At 42.7% G+C, this 19,958-nt stretch overlaps 1 protein-coding gene across 1 annotated transcript in view; it reads left to right on the top strand.

The window, feature by feature from the left end:
• Positions 1–11,445: 11,445 nt before the first annotated feature.
• LOC135215623 (uncharacterized) overlaps positions 11,446–19,958 on the top strand; it is a 32,314-nt gene continuing 23,801 nt past the window's right edge. The window contains exon 1 of the mRNA XM_064250534.1: positions 11,446–11,673. Coding sequence (XP_064106604.1) covers position 11,673 — 1 coding nt within the window. The 5' untranslated portion in view covers positions 11,446–11,672. The remainder of the gene's footprint in view (positions 11,674–19,958) is intronic.

The raw sequence follows: 19,958 nt of genomic DNA, 5'->3' as shown, positions 1-19,958 counted from the left end.
TTGTTGGCATCCACTTACCCCCCCCTTGTGGAGGAGGAAGTGGTGGATATTCGCTCCCATCCCTAGTGAAAGGGATAGGATGGGGCTATGTCGAGTAGCTCACCGGCATCGTCGTCCTTATCCAGCAAGGTGATGACCGTATCCCTCTACCCACAGGTAGAGGGGGAGAAAAAGATAGGAAGAGAAGCCAGTCACTCTCTCATTCACTTATCTATTCTTACAGTCACACCAGGACTCGATGCTGTTCAGCCTGCTAGGGTCTGGGTAGTTAGCTACACAACGTCGTGAGCAGCCACCACGGGTCCCAAGAAGGAAAACGATCCAAGGACTGTGGGCAATATCCAAAAGGTAGAAGGATGGTGCCAGTGGTCTGGTTGTACCAGACCCCTGCCTTCAGTACCTGCGCCACGGAGAAGTTCTTGTGTAACTCGAGGGATGTACTTCTAGGTCATCTTGGTGCTGACGAAGAGTCTTCAACACTCAGCCTGGGATGTCGAGTTTCTTCAGAAAGCGCGGTCTCGCTTTCACAGGACAAAGCAGCATCTCCTTCGCATCGAAGGCGGTGAAGTCCATTAGGGAGGTGGGGATTGTGAAGGACTCTAACCGATCGTCAGGAACCGAAGGTTCAGAGTCTTCGCTACGAATTCGGTACGAAATCGAGCGTCACGAATCCCATCCCTGGATGCTTGACTTCGCAGGAAAAGTCATGCAATTACCTCAGAGGAAAAGAAGGGAATGGTCGTATGACCTATCCCTCTTCTCGACTTCGGTGATGTCCTGTACCCATACTGGTCTATCCGTCTGCAGCGAAGTTGTTCTTCTCGGAAGTGGATAGGACACCGACACTCAATGGTGGGTATCGATGGTATGGGTACTGTGACAAGCCGTTAGGACGAAGAAAAGACTGTTATGGAACAACCGAACTAAGTCCACAGCGAAGTTCGTAACAGACTTGGGCGCTCTGACAGCTGCCTACTGACTGCGTTCGGTAGGAGGCAGGTTGTCCAAGTACCCGAGCAAGTCACGTGACCTTTGCCTTAAAAGGGTTATGCCAAGAGACTAAACAAATAATTTGTTCGTCACCGATGCCAGAAGGCAAGGTGATGACTCTCTTAAGGCATGTGCCCAACAGGCGAAAGTCAATTGCCTTCTAGAGACCGAGGTCCCTGATGGCAAGATATCTCATAGTATAGTTGATTCTCGGCTAAGGAAGGAGAAAACACAATATGTGTCGTTGAAGACGAAGGTGTACAGAAAATGCAACCTACGTCTTCACAGCTGAACCGAGAGAAGGATTCTCAAGATTCTGAACCTGTGCTACAAAGACTGAGAACGCTAACCGCTATTCATTGCTGTCCGGTGAGGATCGTAGTTGCAATAAAAGCGGAGCGCTTTTCAGTAATGAAGACAGGGAAATACTGCCTGAAGAAATCGCTTCTCATGGGCTGAACATTTGGAAGTAGAGCTGTCAGGTCGGAGAGTAGGCGATGTCTTCTGACATATCTGTTAATTCGGGGCGAGCAATGAATAATTGCACACCTACGAATACGAGATATTTTGAAGACAAACTCAGATGTCTGCAAAAATCATTCGCATTATCGCGGTGCGATGCAGCGGGTGACTAGTACAGACTTCTGTTACCGTGCGGTAAACAGAAAGATGAAAGAGTCCAAGAGATATCTCTGTTGAAAATTCTCGCAATGTCGAAGGCGATGAAATCGAGCGTCACAGCAGTAGATGGTCCTTCATTATTGCGAGAATCCCCGTTAATCAGAGACCTAAGTCCATGATTGTTGGGCAGAGATACGGTTCGGTAGTCAATCAAACCAGGGGAGAGAGAGACGTGACCGACCGTGCATCTCCGAGACCTAGCTGATACTGAGCCGCTATCAGGCAGTTCAATACGCAGTAGCTCTCGGTGACTCGTCATCCTGAGTTGCCAGGTAATCATTATTCCACGAAGGAATGCGTTCGGCTAGAACCATCGAGCATAAAGAATACGCTCGAGCAATATATTTAACCGAAACGGATTTCGGTAAATACAAAAGCTGATTTGGTGTTGTCATGACAATACCAAGTATCTAAAATCGAAACTGATAACGCTGGGAGGTGCAGGCAACCCCGAGTTGCAGTTCAATTAAGATACAATTCGTCTCGGTCACAAACCGTAGAGTTAACTACGGTATGCGCCTACCCCCCGGACAATTCAACTGTTAAAAGAATCATGTCGCAGAGGGGTAATATACGTAGTATATTTGTAGGTTCTGTACCACGACCTCCATCCTAAATTCTTTTCCTCTCGAGGAATGAGAATAAGGATTGGAGATCGACCGCCTTTGTTCTCTAGTCAAGAGAGTGAAGGAGAAGTCTTTCCCAAAAGGAAAGCTTCAATGGTGAACAGAATACGAAGACGATAGTTCAAGCCAAACTGGAAGTTCCCGTCCGTTCTTCTCTATTCCAGGTTAATCGCCTACTGTGAGATACTCTTCTTTCAGCAGCAGTCTTCTTCCAAATGCTAGAAATTACAGGAATTCGAGCATAAAGCGAGGTTCCCGATTATCGTTGTAACAATTATCGGGGATTCTCGCTCACTTTGGACAGTGGTCTCGCCTAAGTGTTTGGAGATCGTAAAAAACTCGAACATCTGAGTGCGCTAGAAATTCCGTAGAATTCTAAGCACTCTGCGAAACCCCCCACCGAATTCGTCAAACGATATCGGCTGGTGGTCCTCGATTCCCGTAGAAATCGAGAAAGGGGCAGGATCCCTCCTCAACGACCGGGGCTTACGTCAGGTAGGACCCGAAGGTCCCACGGTAGCGCAGCCCCTAACGTGGGATCTTACAGAGAAATCTCTGTAGGATCCCTCCCCTTTCCCTCGTAGCCGTAAGGAGAGAGGGAATGGGGGGGGGGGAGGAATTGGATACTGGCTCGCCTTCCCAGCGGAAACTAGCAGTTGGAGGAGAGCAAAAGTGCAGCCATCGCCATTACGGCGATGGCCTCTCAGAGCCTGGGAAAACGTATCGTCAGGAGAAAACGTTTTCCCGAGAGGGTTACGAACTCATACTGTAGGTAAGGGTCTGCCGCACTGTGAACGTCGTCTGGGTGGGGCTGATCGACACCTGACAGGAGAGAGCCGATACCGTCCTCCGACTCATTCCAGTCTCGTCGAGGTCGAAACCTCAGGAGGACCGAACCGGGGAAGGGTATTCAAATACGGTGTCCGAAGACACGTAGAAACGCCTCTGTCGCAGTAGAGGAGGTGAAGTAGCGTTGTCGACCGGCCAGAACTGAGAGAGCCTTCTTGTCCGGAGACGAGAGACTACCTGGTTCAACACAGTCGGCAAGCTCCGATCGCGGCAGACCCACCGTCGATTTGGGTTCCCTCTCGGGCCCAAAACGACTCGAGCCGAGACGTGGCTCTGCTGGTGGGAGCGGCGATCCTTTCCCCGAGGTCGTTGTGCTGACGAATCAGCGCCATAACCTCGGCAAAGTTCCTCTGGATCTCGGAAGTCACAGCATCTTGCAGAGTGGGACCGTTAAGCCCTTCGAACAAGAGCATATTCCGAGAACCTTCCTCCTAAGAAGGGGGAACAGCGACAGCCCTCTCGGTCTTCTCCATCCACTTGCGCATACGTCCTGGCGGTCCAAGAACCGTGCCTGGCACGTACGGCGTCGTGGTGGATCATGAGGGGCGCACCCCTCACGATCACTCCTCAATACCTCGCTCCTCCCGGTGTAACCCGAGGAGGTTGAAGGTACGGGAGAGGGAGAGGCAGACCTGACGCTCCCTCCTCGCTCGCTGGCAGAACCAGCAGGCTTGGAGGGCTGCAGGCGATCGTCAACCCGCTGGTGGCGGATCGAGCTGCAGGCCTGGTCGAACCGTCTCGCTGTGGAGAACGGCTGGACTGAGCACAGCGGCCCCGATCTCGAGTGTCAGAAGAGCTGGTGCTGGTTGCCGTACCGATCGCTCTTGTGAGAGCGACGGTCAGGCGACCTGCAGGCTCCACTGTCACAGTGAGACCGGTGCTTGTCCTCACGGCACGTCACGTCGCTGGTTCCAGCCGTGGCTGGCACCGGCGAACGGGAGGACCTCTTACCAGCCTCAGCCAGTGGCCGGTCGTGGACCGTCACGTCCACCCCGGGTAGCCAGCTGGTCGCCGCGAGAGTGAGAGCTGGTCTGGTGAGAGTCGCGTGAGCGGCTGTCACCAGTCTTCCGCCCCGTGCCGTGAACCTGACGCTGAGCGGACTCAGAGGTCTGGTTCCTGGCTGCACGGTCGCTGGTAGGCGACCGTACACTCGGTACCTCCCCTGCGAACGAGAGGCCGAGACGGACCCTGATGCAGTGGCAGAACCACTGACACCAGGCGAGGCAAGTACCGGTGTTAGCCGGGATACCCCTCTGGTCCCCGTAGTCTTCTTGCCTTGCGAAGAAGAGACGGGCCCCGCTCCCGAAGGAGCAGGAGGACCAGCGGAAGGAACCCTCCCGTCCACCGAGTGAGACGGGTCCCGAGAAGCTCCCGAGGGAGACTTTCTTAGGAGGGAGGAGGCAACCTTCTTCTTCCTCGGCTGTGAAGCCTTAGAAGTCGAAGGGGAAGAGGCAGTCAGCCGACGACGATGAAGAAGATGAAGACGACGACGACGACACTTCCTCCTCTTCTTCGTCAGCTCCTCAGGACAGACGTAAGATCTGCTATCCAGGCGGGCGGAGCCGGGGCTGCTGTAGCGAAGCCACAGGGCCCGGACGCACCTGTACAGACAGACCAAAGTCTGGGGTAGTACCACCACGAACAGGGACGACGTCAGCAGGTATGGGCATCTCAGGTACAGCAGGCACAGCCAGCAAAGCATCGGTAGGGACAGCCAGCGCAGCAACGGCAGGGACAGCCAGCGCAGCAACGGCAGGGACAGCCAGCGCAGCAACTGCATGGACAGTCAGCCCAGAATCGGCAGGTACGGCAGCAGCACCGGAAACACAGGAAGTGGAGCAGCAGCCAGCAATATCCTGGTACCGGCGGCAGGTCCAGGGGCGAGCTCTAGGGCAGCGGAAGTGTGGTCGCGGCAGCGCGGCAACCACGAGCGGCGGCGGCACGCCCCCCTCTCGGTACGGCGAACGGCACTTCACAGCGGCTGTAGGCAAGACTGTTACCACGTGAGGCGAGTACACCAGGTGGAGGAGGGACGTCGTCACCTGGAGCGTGGTCACACTCATGGGTGACCGCAGTAGGCCCAGACATAGAACCGCAGCCCCTGGACACTAGCACGCCCTGCAAATGGAAGGACGGCCCATACCTCACCAAGGTCCACCCTCGTGGCAGTAGCACCTGCGGAAATAACAGTAGTAGCGATTAGTGGGGGGGAAGTCCCCTCGCGCGGGGGGGTGAGCCCTCTCCGAACGAGTGGAAGACCCCGAATACAATTGTACATCGGGCACCGAGCGCCCTCCCCCGCGCTCGACGGATCGGGCGAGGAGAAGAACGCAGATAACCTCCCCCCCCCAAGGGAAGGGCATCTGTGGGAGTGAGCGGGGGGGGGGGGGTTCTCGTTCCCACCCCCGCACAGCACCCATGTACCCAACAATAATAATAAGAGCCCGAGAGCAACGTGCCCTCGGCCCGAATGCAAGGGCATAAGGATCAATTCCCTGACTGAGCGGAACTTGAACCAAATAAATATTGATGCAATCAATAAAATAAAAGGAATAAATGAAAAAGAATCTTGCATTACGATTCAACTTCACAATGAATAAGGGCTCGGATTCGAGCGCATTTGCGCCCTCGGTACCGAGCACAAGGGTAAAAGGATCTATTCCCGATTATGAATGGAAACCTTGATCCATAATGAATTGATGCAATCAAAATATATATGAAAATGAAAAAGAATACTGCGCTTGCGATTTCACTTCATACAAATAAAAAGGGGAAGGATCAATCCCGGGAAATAGCGGAAACATTGATCCAAGTAAACAATGCAATCTCAATAAAATATGAAAATGAAAAAGAACTGCACTTGCGATTTCACTTCATTCAAATAAAAGGGGAAAGGATCAATTTCCGGGTAAGCTCGGAAACTGATCCAAAATGAGTATTGTACAATCAAAATAAAATATATGAAAATGAAAAGAATACTGTACTTGCGATTCCACTTCCATACAGAATAAGTTTTCGTGCCGAGCGCATTCGCTCGGCAACGAGCATACAGGTCAAAAAAAAATATAAATGAAAAGAGCACTTACTTACGATTTCCATCTACACATTCCAACCAAAATATCGCTCGGAGCGAGCGCTCTCCCGCCCTCGGCACCGAGCATACACAATACGAGGATCATTTCTGGGAAAATGAATTCCCGCACTTACGCCCTTCAGTCCGGCACTCGGGTAACTCGGAGGGCGTGGTGAAACCAAGATCCTTTAATTCACAATGAATTCAATGGAAAATAAATATGAAATGATTGTACTTACAATTCAGTTTCACTAGATAAATAGAAAAAGAAAAACACAACCATGCGAAAGCAACGATGATGAAGCGGGCAGAGAGCGATGATACACGTCCACACGCCAGCAGGCCGAAAGCAAAGTGATTTGTTTACCTCCCCAGTCGCGCGCGCGCCTGTCGGACAAGCAGTTAACTACCGACCTTGTTCGAAAGCTTACGACTATCCAGCTGCCGCTAGTACTTCCTATTGTAAAAGGACCGAAGGTTTGTATGCCGTGTCGGAACAAAGCAAATTTCCTCATCTAGTTGTCCAACTCAGTAGGTGAGGACGCTTGCAGAGAAAGTAACCCAACATCAGTGCTGAGTCTAAGGTACAGTCTGAGTCAGAAGTGCCTCCCATGTGGTATTCTATACCTCGTATGCATGGAGGTAAAAGCATATTTCCTTACCTATTGACCAACTCAGTAGGTGAGGATGCTTGCACAGGAAGTACCCCAATGCCAGTGTTGAGTCCAAGGTACTGGCTGAGTCTGAAGAACCTCCCATGTGGTATTCTATACCTCTCATGTATGGAGAAGTTGAGTGTGCAGGACTTTTGTGTTCTCTACTGCTCACTGACACAGATGACTGTGCTGAAGAAGTTGAAGTTATTCCAACATGACCATCGGGATCTGCCTAACCTCAAGGACCTAAAAGAACAATACACTCAGTCTAAAGCCTGACCAACAGAGACTTAAGTTTATTTAGACTACCACTGACTACCTAAACTTCTAACACTCTAATGATACCAAGTTAATTATAAATTTCAGTTGGCTGCATCAACAGGACCCAGCAAGTAACCTTTCTCTGAAGAAACTGAAAATCCCTCAGGTAGAGCGTCATGAAAACCAACATAGACTCCCAAGTAGCCGCCTCCAAGATCGCCAAAACCGAAAAATTCTTTCTGAAGGAGTAGCCATCCTCAATACTATGCGCCCTTAGACGCGAAGAACAACTTGAAGGCTCTGAAAGCGATGAAGAACCAACCGACGCTTGACTATTAACCTCTTGCAAGAAGAAACTACTAATTGCATTTTTGGCAATAGAAAGAGATGGACACCTAGGGGAAACAAATAAGGTTCTCGAACGAGGTAAAAGTTCCTCAGTACATGAAAAATAAACTTAAGAGCTCGAACAAAACACAGCAGCATTTGAGATCTGTCACCTGCTATACAATCATCCAATGATGCTGCTGCAACTCTACTTATGACAACGATGACAGGATATTGACCATCGAGAAGACATCTTGCTCTCTAAAAGACTGCTGCAGAGCGCAAGAGGCTCCCTCAACGGAACCCTCTTATAAATGTCCTGGATAGTGAGCCGGCAGATGATTTAACAAGTCACCCCTCTCCTTGACAAGAACCTTGTACTGCCAGCTGAAATGTTAGTCTGATATGCCAACACCATCGAAACCGAAGTGATGAGGTTGTCAGTTCAGGATTGGAAGGAGTATACCCCCCATTCATCCCCAAGGGATCGGGCTAAACAGTGCCCATATTGCTCATAAACTTACTGAACCAGAGGAGCGTGTAGCATTCTCCAGCTTTACCAGGGAAGATTCTTCATATAGCTAATGGTTAAGAGTCCAATACAGCTTCTTGAAAGAGGCTTTCCGAGAGAAGGATAAAACAAGATACGCAGCTGGAAAGTTGCATACCATAAGATAATGAGTCATTTATTTAGCAATAAATCACTGTATATAGCCTAGTGTATGGTATATACTAATTAACTCCTGCCAGCTTAAATGAGGTCCATGGGGACTGAAACGTGATCATGCCATGTATTGTATTGTATGGTGCTTTTTTACGCTGCATGGAACCAGTGGTGGTAGATATAGGGTATTTAGGTATTCGCGGCGGCCTAGACTATGGCAGTTGCTGTTTTTCTATGCAGTTTTACCTACTGAACAAGAATTTCAAGTAATATTTATTAAGACGACTGTAATTAACCGCCCAGGGGCCAGTACTAAACACGGCAAAATACACTGGACGTCCCCCAATCCCTAGTGGATGTCGTACCCACGGTTAAGTTCCTTGCACTCCGTGCGGACTGCTTCTGTAGAAATACCCCAGTGGTTATTCAGCAACGGGACCAACGGCTTTACGTGACTTCCGAACCATGTTGAGAGTGAACTACTATCACCAGAAATACACATCTCTCACTCCTCAATGGAATGGCAGAGAATCGAACCTGCGACCACCGAGGTGGGACACAAATACCATACCAACCACGCCACTGAGGCACTGATCATGCAATGTAGGACACTACTAGGTATAAACCCTAGGTTAGGTTAAGATGTTTTCCTGTTTACTTGCTAAGTAGGCTAGCTATAAGCTAGGCCTTGCATATTTTTATGTATTTCTCTTCAATAGGCTATCTATCTAGTAATAATCTTCGACCTGCTTTTCTTGTGTGTGTATTTTTTATTTATATTTATCACTTCTAATGCTGCTTTTCACCAACTTTAAGATAGCCTAAGGATTTTAGAAGGGCAGGGAACAGGGATTAAAACAGCAAGAAACAAAGGCGTGTAATAAATAATAATGAATAAGATTAATGTGCTTCGTGAGAAACAGATTTATTACAGGATTCCTGAAAGAGCACTTCTACCCTATATGACCTAGGATATCTCCAGTTTCCCATTACGTAAAATGATGTATAATTGACAGTTAACCGTGGAATATAAGCCTATACTTGCCATTTTGTTAGCTGCTAACTGAGGAGTAAGTTAAGTTTAGGATTTAAATGACGGAATGGTTTCTGTAAATCACAAGAAGCGTTTCAACTGCATTTCGAGTTCGGCCAAACCACATGAAGACTTGGGGATGTTACATCAACGTCGATCGTCGGCTTCGTCTGCAGCAGCCAGCAGGATATCAGGCTATCAGCTGATTCCACCCTCGCTCATACAGCTACTTTCCAAACACAGGTAAAACTATTATTTGCAGTTTTTTTTAATGATATTTACACGCTTTCTTCAGTCTAATAGAAAATAAAGAAACTCGTTAACTTATAGGCATGCAAAATATAATTCACTCTCGTGATGTCACCTGGGTAAATGAGAAACAATACCTTTTTTCCGCTGAAGTTTGCCAAAATTAATTTTTGTTTAGGGGGGAATCAGGTCCTATTACATATATATATTGTGAGTATGTTTAAAGGACCTGACAGGAATAAAACAGCAAACAGCCAGCGTAGCATTCTATGTTCATTTGGTTGCTGAACTCGATGCCACCTAAAAACAAAATAATTTTCTAAAATAAGCGATCATTGTAAAAAATGTAAGGCATATAATTTTCATAAGTTTTTAATGTTATCACCTAAGCTCCCATTGACTACTCCCTCTCCAATGTCACATAGTTTTGATCTCAGCACCAATTAACTGCGGGCTACAGATACGCAGAGCCTTAAGAACATCCAAGAAAAAACAGAATTTAAAATTTTGTTTTCTGGGATATTCTTAATGGCTCTGTGCTTCTGTAGCCAGCAGTTTATTGACGCTGAGATCAAAACTATTTATTGCCTTGAAGCTTAAATACCCAAGGAATTTTACTAAGTTCAAGTTTGTCATTTTATTAATGACAAACTTGAACTTAGTAAACATCATATCCTCATATTACCTTATGATGAAAGGTTTCTTTTCGAAATTTCTAGAATTTTAAAGCTTTTCAACATAAATATTGATTTCAGTAATATTAATGCTAAGTGTTTAGTAATAAAAATTCTCCTACAGATGTTTCTGGCTGCATATGTACATAATTCCTTGTAAAAAGTATGATTAAATATATTACGGACAAACTGGAAAATCACTTTCACAACGAATCAAACCGCACCAATATTCAGTGAAAACTGGTCAAATATCGAATGCATTATTCGTAGTAGCCTATATATAAGAGATTCAGATCATCCTATTACAAAAGTTGTAGATAAAAAGCAACAAAATTAATATATTCAGTTGTATAAATGTTTTAGGACTTTATATGGCTATAGCATCCATTTATCTTATGGATAAGTATCTTTTAGTTTGTGGCCGTGTGATCTCCGATTATCCTGGATTATCTCTTTGAGTTTTACCCTTTTTACAGTAAACCATCTGGTATTCTTGATCTTTTTGTTTATCTTGTAATTTTCTTTTCAACTGTATCTCATTTGTGCCTCAACAAATGTCTCATTGAAGGATGAAAGCGCTCCGCTAGTATTTCTGCCTAATATTTTTCCTGTGGTATTCGCTTGTATATCATGAGGTCACGTGCATATACTGTGATTTTTTAGCATACACGCACACACACACACACACACGAGTTATTAAAAAAAAAAAAAAATTTTATTGTAATGTATGTCTGTCATTTTTTGTGAATATGGTTTTGTCTACCAGGTTCCGTATAGCTGTCACTATAATCCCTTTAATTGTCTGGAGATTGTATCTGAAATGATTGTCTTAAACCTTTAATTGCACCCTTTGTTTATGCTTGTTTGGGAAGGTTTCTTATCTTCCAGGTGTGTCGGATTCTAGGCACTAATCCTTTTATAATCCTATCTGTCAGTTATACGAACCCTTCTTGTATTGTCTTTTTCTCGTATTTTGTCAGTAGCTGCTTTTAGTAAAGGGCTTTTCAGCGAAAGATCTCGCAGACTCCTTCGTTTATTTTCCTTCGTGTGGCATTATCTTTATTTATGGGATTTATCACGTTCCTACCTTTCGTGATCTGTTATATCATATATATATATATATATATATATATATATATATATATATATATATATATATTATATATATATATATATATATTGAGAGAGCACAAAATTAGTTTATAACGAAATTGTCATAAAACTATTAGTAATAGTAAAGGGTTCATGTAATTCAGATATCTATAGATGAAAAAAATATTTCGCTAACATGCATATTTTTTTTTTTACGAAACAATACTCTCGTTTCATTTCGTACCGCTTGTAAACGCAAAAGGTAAAGGCAAGTTACGCAACGCAAAGTGATGTCAGTCAGTCAGTATCTCGAAATTCTCGATAGCTGTCTTATCAAGGAAGACCTCGAGTAATCACATCGTCTGGCAGTGTGCTGCAGTTTCGTATTTTATCCAGTCCATAAATGACATTAATCGTGGAAAAGACATCTTTCAAGTAATCATATACATAACTGCAATGGTAGTAGGATAAATTTGATATTTCCTCCTTAAGGCAAAAGTAAGTAGTCCTTATACTGTGTTGGCAACTTCGTTGATGGGTAGTGATCACTTGTTAAACATATTTGTTATAAGGCCTCATTTGTAATGCAAAAGGTATGTCCTTTTTTAAACATACTTATCTGTGAGAAATTAAACGCATGGATTTAATCATAGGTTCTTATCCATGTGTGTTTACAAAGCTAAAGCAAAACTTAGTGTTTTGGCGTAATGTTTCTCAAAGAAAATGTTTTTGAAACGATGTGTCAGAGAAAATGGAAGAATTTTAGCCTTACTGATAAATTTTTCAAGAGGGAAGTCACATCCAAATTTTATTTGCTTCCAACTGTTATACTGAATTTTCTGTTTGAGAAATTAAAGTTATTCTGATTCTTAAATTCGGGTTAATCTAATAGTGGCGCTTCGAGTATTTCTTTGGAAATTGCAGTTTCCTATAGTATTTTGCTTGCTTAGGTATATGATAAAAAAATTGATACTCAAGAAACCCCACATAATGATAGTAATAATCATGCATGACGTTAGGACAAACTGCATCTGGACCGCTTTTGGTCTTCCTTTTTTATTTACTTCCAAATCTCCCTAATACTTTTATTGGCATTCTTTATTTCTTCACTTCGCAAGGCTGTAACTCCGGTCGTAACGTGCGGACCAGGTTGCATTATTTCTCTCTCTCTCCTCTATGGGTCTTGAACTTTTATGACGGAAACACATGTGATATACGCTTTCCTTAATAACTTTTTTTCTTAGGTGCCACCAACTTTTATAGATGACACGTCTTGAATTTCTAGTTCTTATTAATGTTTTTATTCCATAAGAAGGTTTCCGGTTTTTCTCAGTCTTCAGTACCTGGCCGTCCGTCCGTCTGTCATTCAATCACGGCCAAACGGCTGGTCCGATGGGCATGAAACTTGGCAGGGTTATAGTGGGGACTCCTAAGATGGTTTATAATGGGGGTTTATCCTAACCCCCCCCCCCCCTCTCCGAAGGGGGTGGGAGTGAGAAGGGATTCCCTGAAACGGAGCTGGTTCTGCCTGTAGACTTATTTACTTTATGAATTTATCATACATAGTTTCTGTATACAAATGACTTATCATTTGGAAAAGAATACTTTAGGGTCAACATCAATGACAGAGAGTAGATGGGTTGTTAAAGAGAAGAAGAAAATAGACAGCTAAGGTTAGAGAGAGAGAGAGAGAGAGAGAGAGAGAGAGAGAGTTGGTATTAGTGAGAAAAAAGACGGAAAGAGACAGTAATGGTTAGAGAGAGAGGAGAGAGAGAGAGAGAGATGGAGAGAAGAGAAGACGAGGAGAGAGAGACTTCTCATTCATTAGTGAAGAAAAAGACGGAAAGAGGACGGTCAAAAAAAAATTTTTTGGATAGAGAGAGTAAGAGAAAGGAGCGAGAGAGAGAGAAGAGAGAGAGAGAGAGAGTAGAGGATGTGTTAGGTGGAGGAGAAATGATGGAAAATGAGAGAGAGTTACAAGATTAACAAGATTTAAGATGTCTCAAAGACTTGTTAGTCCATCCGAGAAGACATCGTATGCTCACTTAGCTCTGGAGCAGGTTTTACTGTTCATTCACAGTGTCCTAATTATTTTGTCTAGCTTTCTTATAAACTCTTCCACACTGTTGCTGTTTACAACTTCTGGTGGGAGTTTATTCCATGTGCCATCCATTATTTCTTGTCAGGTTATCGTTTAACGTAAATATGTTACTATCTACTTTTGTTATGCCTTTCAGTATTTCAAATGTTTTTATTAATTGTCCTCGCAATCGTCATGTTTCTAAGCCATACATTTTCAGGCTCTCTAGTCGTCTTCGCTAACCTATTTGCCTGATGGATGGAATTAACGTTGTGACCCTTGCTTGTACCCCTTCTAATCTATTTATGTCTTTTCTTAGTGTTGATGACCAAAACTGTACTGCATATTCAAGATGAGGTTTAATTATTGATGTGTAGAGCTGCAGCACCGTTTCCTTGTTTCTGTATATAAACTACCTCTTCATGTATCCCACTAGTTTCTGTGCCTTCTTTTCTGCTTTTATGCACTGTTTTATATATTTTAAGTCCTTGGTAATAACGACGCCAAGGTCTTCCTCTTGTTCTACACTATTTATGTTATTCCCAAGCAGCATGTAGTTGGCATGGGGGTTGTTTGTTCTTATTTGTAACACTTTACACTTATCCACGTTAAAAGGCATTTGCCATTTTTTTTTACAACTCTCCTATTCTCATTAGCTAATTTCTTAAACTTTCCACTGCATCTGGGTCTGCTGCATTTACACCTAGTTTGGTGTCATCCGCAACTTTGGCTATCCTGCAGTTAAGCCTACATCAGTGTCATAAATGTAAATAAAAAACAAGAGAGGGCCAAGGACAGAGCCCTGAGGAACTCCGCTTGTTACATCTGCCCATTCTGATTCCTCTTTTTGCTCTTTAATTCTGTAAATATTATTTTGTCCAACGATTCTACCCCTTCATATTTAATAGCAGGTTCCGGTATCGAGGTTGTGTCTTCAATTGTAAACACTCGTAAAAAACTTATTCTGTAACTCTGCTTTTTCCAAGCCTGAGTTCACCAGGTTACCTCTATATTCCCTTAGGAGACCTATGCTAACTTTTATTGGTTTCCTACTATTAACATGCGCAAAGAATTCTTTTGGGTTTTCTTTATAAACTGATGCTACTCTCTTATCCTCATTTATCTTTGCATTTCTTACTAAATTGTCCACCAATCTACAGAGTTCTTTATGCCTGCTTGCTTCTATTGGAGTTGGGTGTGGGTTCATTGATTTGTGCAAAACTGTCTCTTTCTCTTATTTTTAATTTCTCTGTTGAATCACTTTGGCTGATGGTTGCCATTTGTTAGTATTTGCCTTAATGCTATACATCTAGACCGGTTTTTCTGTGTGTTTATCATGAAGGCTTCCCAGTGCTTATCTATGTTCCTGTGTTCTCGTCGTACTCTAGATTTATAACGTACTCCTTTGGCTTTTTTAGGTCTTGTCGATGGTAGTCTAATAAATCATTAATATCTTCTTCTTTTTTTATGTTGAACATTAATTTGAAATGTGATAATTTTATGGTCGCTTTTGCCTAGATTTGCACTTACTGAAAGGTTAGATACTAGATTATCTTCCGTTGATAGGACGATGTCTAGTATGTTATTTCCTTTAGTGTGTTTGTCAACCCAATGGTGGAGGAATTCATTTTTTACATAATCTCTACGTTTGATGCAGAGGTCATCGTGTCCCAATGTACTGCTGCATTGAAATCTTCCATTATTATGCAGAGTTTGTTGTTTATCTACTGTCCTAGTAGTGCATACAGCTCCTCATTGGACATTTGTGATTGGTGGGGAGGTCTGTACACTAGTATTAGAGTTATCTTCCTCCCTAGACTTTTTTTATTGAGTCTATCTTTTTTGAACAATTTATATCCAGCTACCTGGTACTCTCCTATGAAGTCTCTTGTTGCCTATGGTATCCATTTTTCTGTGATACCTATTATACGATACCTATTATGTCTAATTCCTCACTTGCTATCAATGCTTTGAAGATATCTACTTTGTTTCGAATTGATTGTGCATTAAACTGTGCCACTCTGAGGGACTTTTCTATCTCCTCTTTTGTCCTCGGTGGCTTTATTAGTTTCCCTTACTGTCACTGTTGCCTGCAGTGCTAATATTAGCCAGCTTCTGGGAGCTTTCCGATTTCTTCCCTTGATAGTTCAGTTCATTGAGGTGATTCAAGAGGTTTTCGTTGAGGTTTCCTACTAGTTTTGCTCCTTTCAAATTCAAGTGAGTTCCATCTCTTTTATATAGTTTTTTATTCCCTATAAATCTGTCCCAAAAGTTTATAAACCTAACACCTTTTTATTGGCATATTAGTTCCAGTCTGTCATTGATTCCAATTGCCTTGCTAAGGAAGTAATGGTACATTGGTTCTGGGCAAAAGTCCTATAAGAATGCCGTTATCAGTTTTCTCTTGGATGTTCTCTACAATTTTAGTCAGGTTGGCTACAAGAACTTCTGCCTGGCCAGTTCCTCCGTCTACATTATGACTGCACTTTTTCTATTATTTACCTTGATTTTTTTCACTGTCTCGACCACCATTTTCTTTGCATCTGCACCTGGGTAAGAATGAACTTTTCGCTTACTTCGGTTTTTGGCGACAAAATGTAAGCCCTGCTCTTTTACTAACGCGTCTCCGATTAAGATGTTTCCTCTTCTGCTTCTGAGAGCGCTGCAAATCTGTTTGTTGTGTTGATTCCTTTTGGGGGACAATTGTCTTTTCTGGCTGCTATCACTCTTCTGCCAACAGTTCTCTTGAATTCATCATTTTTATCATTGTAAGCTTCTTTCTTTGTACCTATAGCTGGTTCACTTAAGGTAGATTCTTGGATGAGCCCTATTTTCACGAGACGTTTGTTTGGAGGCCGCTGATTGGCTGGTACCAGGAGGTAGGCCGTTCCCAGCCAATCAGCGGCCGCCAAACAAACGTCTCGTGAGAATAGGGCTCATCCAAGAATCTACCTTAAGTGAATCAGTTTTTTTTTTTTTATAGTCTAGTGCTTATTTCTGTTTCATTTGTGGTTCTGGTCTTAAGCAATTATTCTCTAATCTCAACTATACTCTCTCCGTTTTCTTCTATGTCGTTGTTCAACTCCTTTTCTCTCTCTCTCTCTCTCTCTCCTCTCTCTCTCTCTCTCTCTCTTAAGGTTTGTAACTTCTCTTCGTAGGTCTCTAATTTCCTTTTCCATCCTGTCTTCTCTTCTCTTCTCTTCTCTTGCCCTAGAGTTTGTCCTTTGTCATCTCCTTTAGTTCCTTTGCTAATTCTTCTACTTCCCCCCTCAGTTTAGCTATCTCTTGTTCTTGTTGACAGGAGGGACAGACACCCACCGAGGCCAGAGCCGTATCACTGAGGCTCCCTAGTAGCTTTGATGCGGAAGCCTCTTTGTAGTCTACGCACAGCTTGTCAACACTGCATTTCGCACATGTGTGCTTTAATTTCAACTTTTCTTGAGTCATCTTTGTTTGTATCTTGGTTTCATTATTTCTACCTGTGCTTTTAATTTAGGGTTGACGTTAAGTAGATCATTTGCGGATCATTTGTTAGTTAAGAAACAGTCGTGTAAATGCTTTGAGGCTAAATGGGAAAACTGCACGTTGCACATATCAACCTAGAGTAAACATGATACAAGGGCGAGATAACCGATGTTGACAATGGTAGGATTTATGTTGCAGGATGTACTTTGTCAGAGCTACTAAGTAACTGTAAGTTGGAGGTGAGACGAGTATAAATCCATATTTAGGTATGGGAGTAATTGGTCTAGTGTACGAGTATGTACTGGACAGAAGTGTCTGATCATCTGATGTCTTTGCAGAAAGAGTAGAAACCGTTGTTTAAAGTGTTTGGCCTGAAGAGAGAGAGAGAGAGAGAGAGAGAGAGAGAGAAGAGAGAGAGAGAGACTGTTAACAGAAGTAGGCACGGCTGATTTTTACGGAGAAAAGATGGTTGGTGACATCAAAGAAAAGTGAAAGAAGATAGTACTTATGAGAAGTCGATGTTATAATGAATGTTAACAATTTTATTAGGGTACGTGGAAGCCAGGAAAAAGAAAAGTCGAACGTTTGTATGAATAATGCGAGAATGGAATTCTAACAGAGGTGTTTATGAACAAATGCTATTGAAAATAATAAAAGCAGCGCTAAATATGTGAGGCAGGGAACGCATTGACAACCAGATTCTTCAAAAAGACTTTGTCTGAAAGAGAGGAAAAAAAAAAAAAACCTACGGACGTGGAGTTGTACAGCCAATTTTATATAAACGAGTTAATTGCGGTTACTGGATGCAAGTTAATAGAACAGAAAATGGGACTTTTGAGGTGAAATATCTGTACCATATTAATGTGGTGGAAGTTAGGTGGATATCTGGAGACGGAATACTGTAGATATTACGAAAATCTGGAAAATCAGTGACAGAGGAGAATAAATGGATTATGGGATATCGAGGTTAGTGAAAAGGTGAATAACTGTATCTTTGAGAGAAAGGAGGACGAGAAATCACGAAGAGAAAGTATTAAGGAATTGGTTGTGATACAAAAATGAAAGGAGGTTCAGTTTTAGCAAGTGTAAAGTATTTGCCTTAGTGTATGCATGAATATTCCTCCTAGAGTCCCATATAGGTGAATTAAGTCTTAGAGGCTTTAGACATTTTTGCAAGGGTTCATGCTTGCTTTAGCTGTTAGAGAATTAATGGGACAAGGGCGTCTCTTTTTTTTTTTTTTTTTTTTTTTTTTTTTTTTTTTTTTTTTAAAGTTGATATATATATGTATATATGTATACACACACACACACACACATATATAAAGGTATAAGCCACGAAGGAAAGATAAACAACGGAGTAGCTCCAAGATCTTTCGACTCAACGTCCTTTAGTTAGAAGACAAACTGACTTACATGAGAAGCTGAGAGTACAAGGATTCTAGGTACTAATCTCCTTATAATCCCTATCTGTTACTTATACGACCTTTCCTTGTACTCTCAGTTTATCATGTAAGTCAGTTCGTCTGCTAAGAAAAGGACATTGAGTCGAAAGATCTTGCAGTTACTGCATTGTTTATCTTTCCTTCCTGGCTTATACCTTTATTTATGCATTTATCGCGGTCCAAACTTTCGTGATTCAGTTATATATGTATATATATATCATGAATGAAGTACTAGGGAAAGGCATCCTTATCCTTAGACAGTTTATTTTAATGCCGACGTCTCGCAACGAATTCCAAGTCGCATTTTCAAGGCTAAAAATATATATAATTTGCGAACATTAAAACTCCAATTAATTTATGGTAAAATGTAATGGCAACATCTTCCAAAAAAGTAAAACCAATTAAAATTAAACAATACCTTCAAACCCAAACAAATTATAAGTAAAGGACTTCACTAAAATCTTAAAACACCTACCTATATGAAAGAAAGAGCAAGACTAACAAAAATAAATAAAAACAGAGTGAGGCAAACCAGTTGTCCAGACTATGTTATAAAGAATTTTACAGAGGACGTTTGGATGTTTAACGACGGTACAGTCTTTTTGATAATTATTGATTCTAAGATAGTTAGGTCGTTGTTGTTCTGTAGTTGGCCTAAGATGGAAAAATCTTTGCTGTCAATATAGGTTTTACATGATTTTGAATGACTCCGTATATTTGATTGCTCATGATTAGATAACCTGCTACCTGTTCTATGGCTTATGCCCCTGTGGGAATCTATTCGGAGCTTCAACAGCCTCTTCGTGCATCCCACGTATGTCCCGTGATCACATCTCGACGCTGGACGAAAGCAGAGGACTGAGTCGGTCTTTGACTCTAAACAGAGATCCAATTTTTGGGGATAATTTTCATATCCACATCCAGAAAACTCTTTTGAATAATGGATGTGCATGTTCTCCAGAAGGTATCATCATGGACAAAAGGGAAACTTGCATGCGTGTGTGTGTGTGTGTGTGTGTGTGTGTGTGTGTAAAGGATGTATGTATGTTTGTATTTTCCAATAGAACTCTGAAATGCATTAAGCAATTTCAACCAAACTTAGTATACATATGACTTACCATCTGAAAAAGAATACTGTGGGGAAGACATCACTGGCATCAAAGGAGGTGGCGTGGGAAGGGGTGACATGTAAAAATAACCAAAATACACAGATATTAGTGTCTAATCCATAGTTTTTGAGGTCGCTAAGGTGAATAGTAACACTCTCGATGCCCTTTATGTCCAAGTTCAGCCCTGATAGGAATGTGAGGGGTTAGAAGGGGTGAAATATAAAATACCAAAAATGCTGGGCAATGTATTGAAGCAGCTATCTTACCAGGGAAGAAAGAGAGAGTTGCAAGGAGTTACAAGGATTAGGATGTCGCAAAGACTTTTTAGTCCGTCCGAGGAGACATCGTGTGTTCACTTATCTCTAGAAGCAGGTTATAATGTTCATTCGCAGTGTCCTAATGATTTTGTCTAGCTTTCTTTTAAACTCTTACACAATGTTGCTGTTTACAACTTCTTGTGGCAGTTTATTCCACGTGTCACAAATCTTGTATGTAAAGAAGTTCCCACAGTGGGATGTGTTGTATATCTTCAGCTCTAGTTTCCATCCTTTATTTCTTGTCTGGTTTTCGTTTAACATAAATAGGTTACTGTTTACTTTTGTCATGCCTTTCAGTATTATGAATGTTTCTATCAGTTGCCCTCGCAATCATTGTGTTTCTAAGCCATATATGTTCAGGCTCTCTAGT

Source organism: Macrobrachium nipponense, chromosome 5 (assembly GCF_015104395.2).
Source record: "Macrobrachium nipponense isolate FS-2020 chromosome 5, ASM1510439v2, whole genome shotgun sequence".
NCBI lineage: Eukaryota > Metazoa > Arthropoda > Malacostraca > Decapoda > Palaemonidae > Macrobrachium > Macrobrachium nipponense.
The sequence above is the reverse complement of the archived record's forward strand: the minus strand, read 5'-3'. Positions and strand labels throughout refer to the sequence as shown.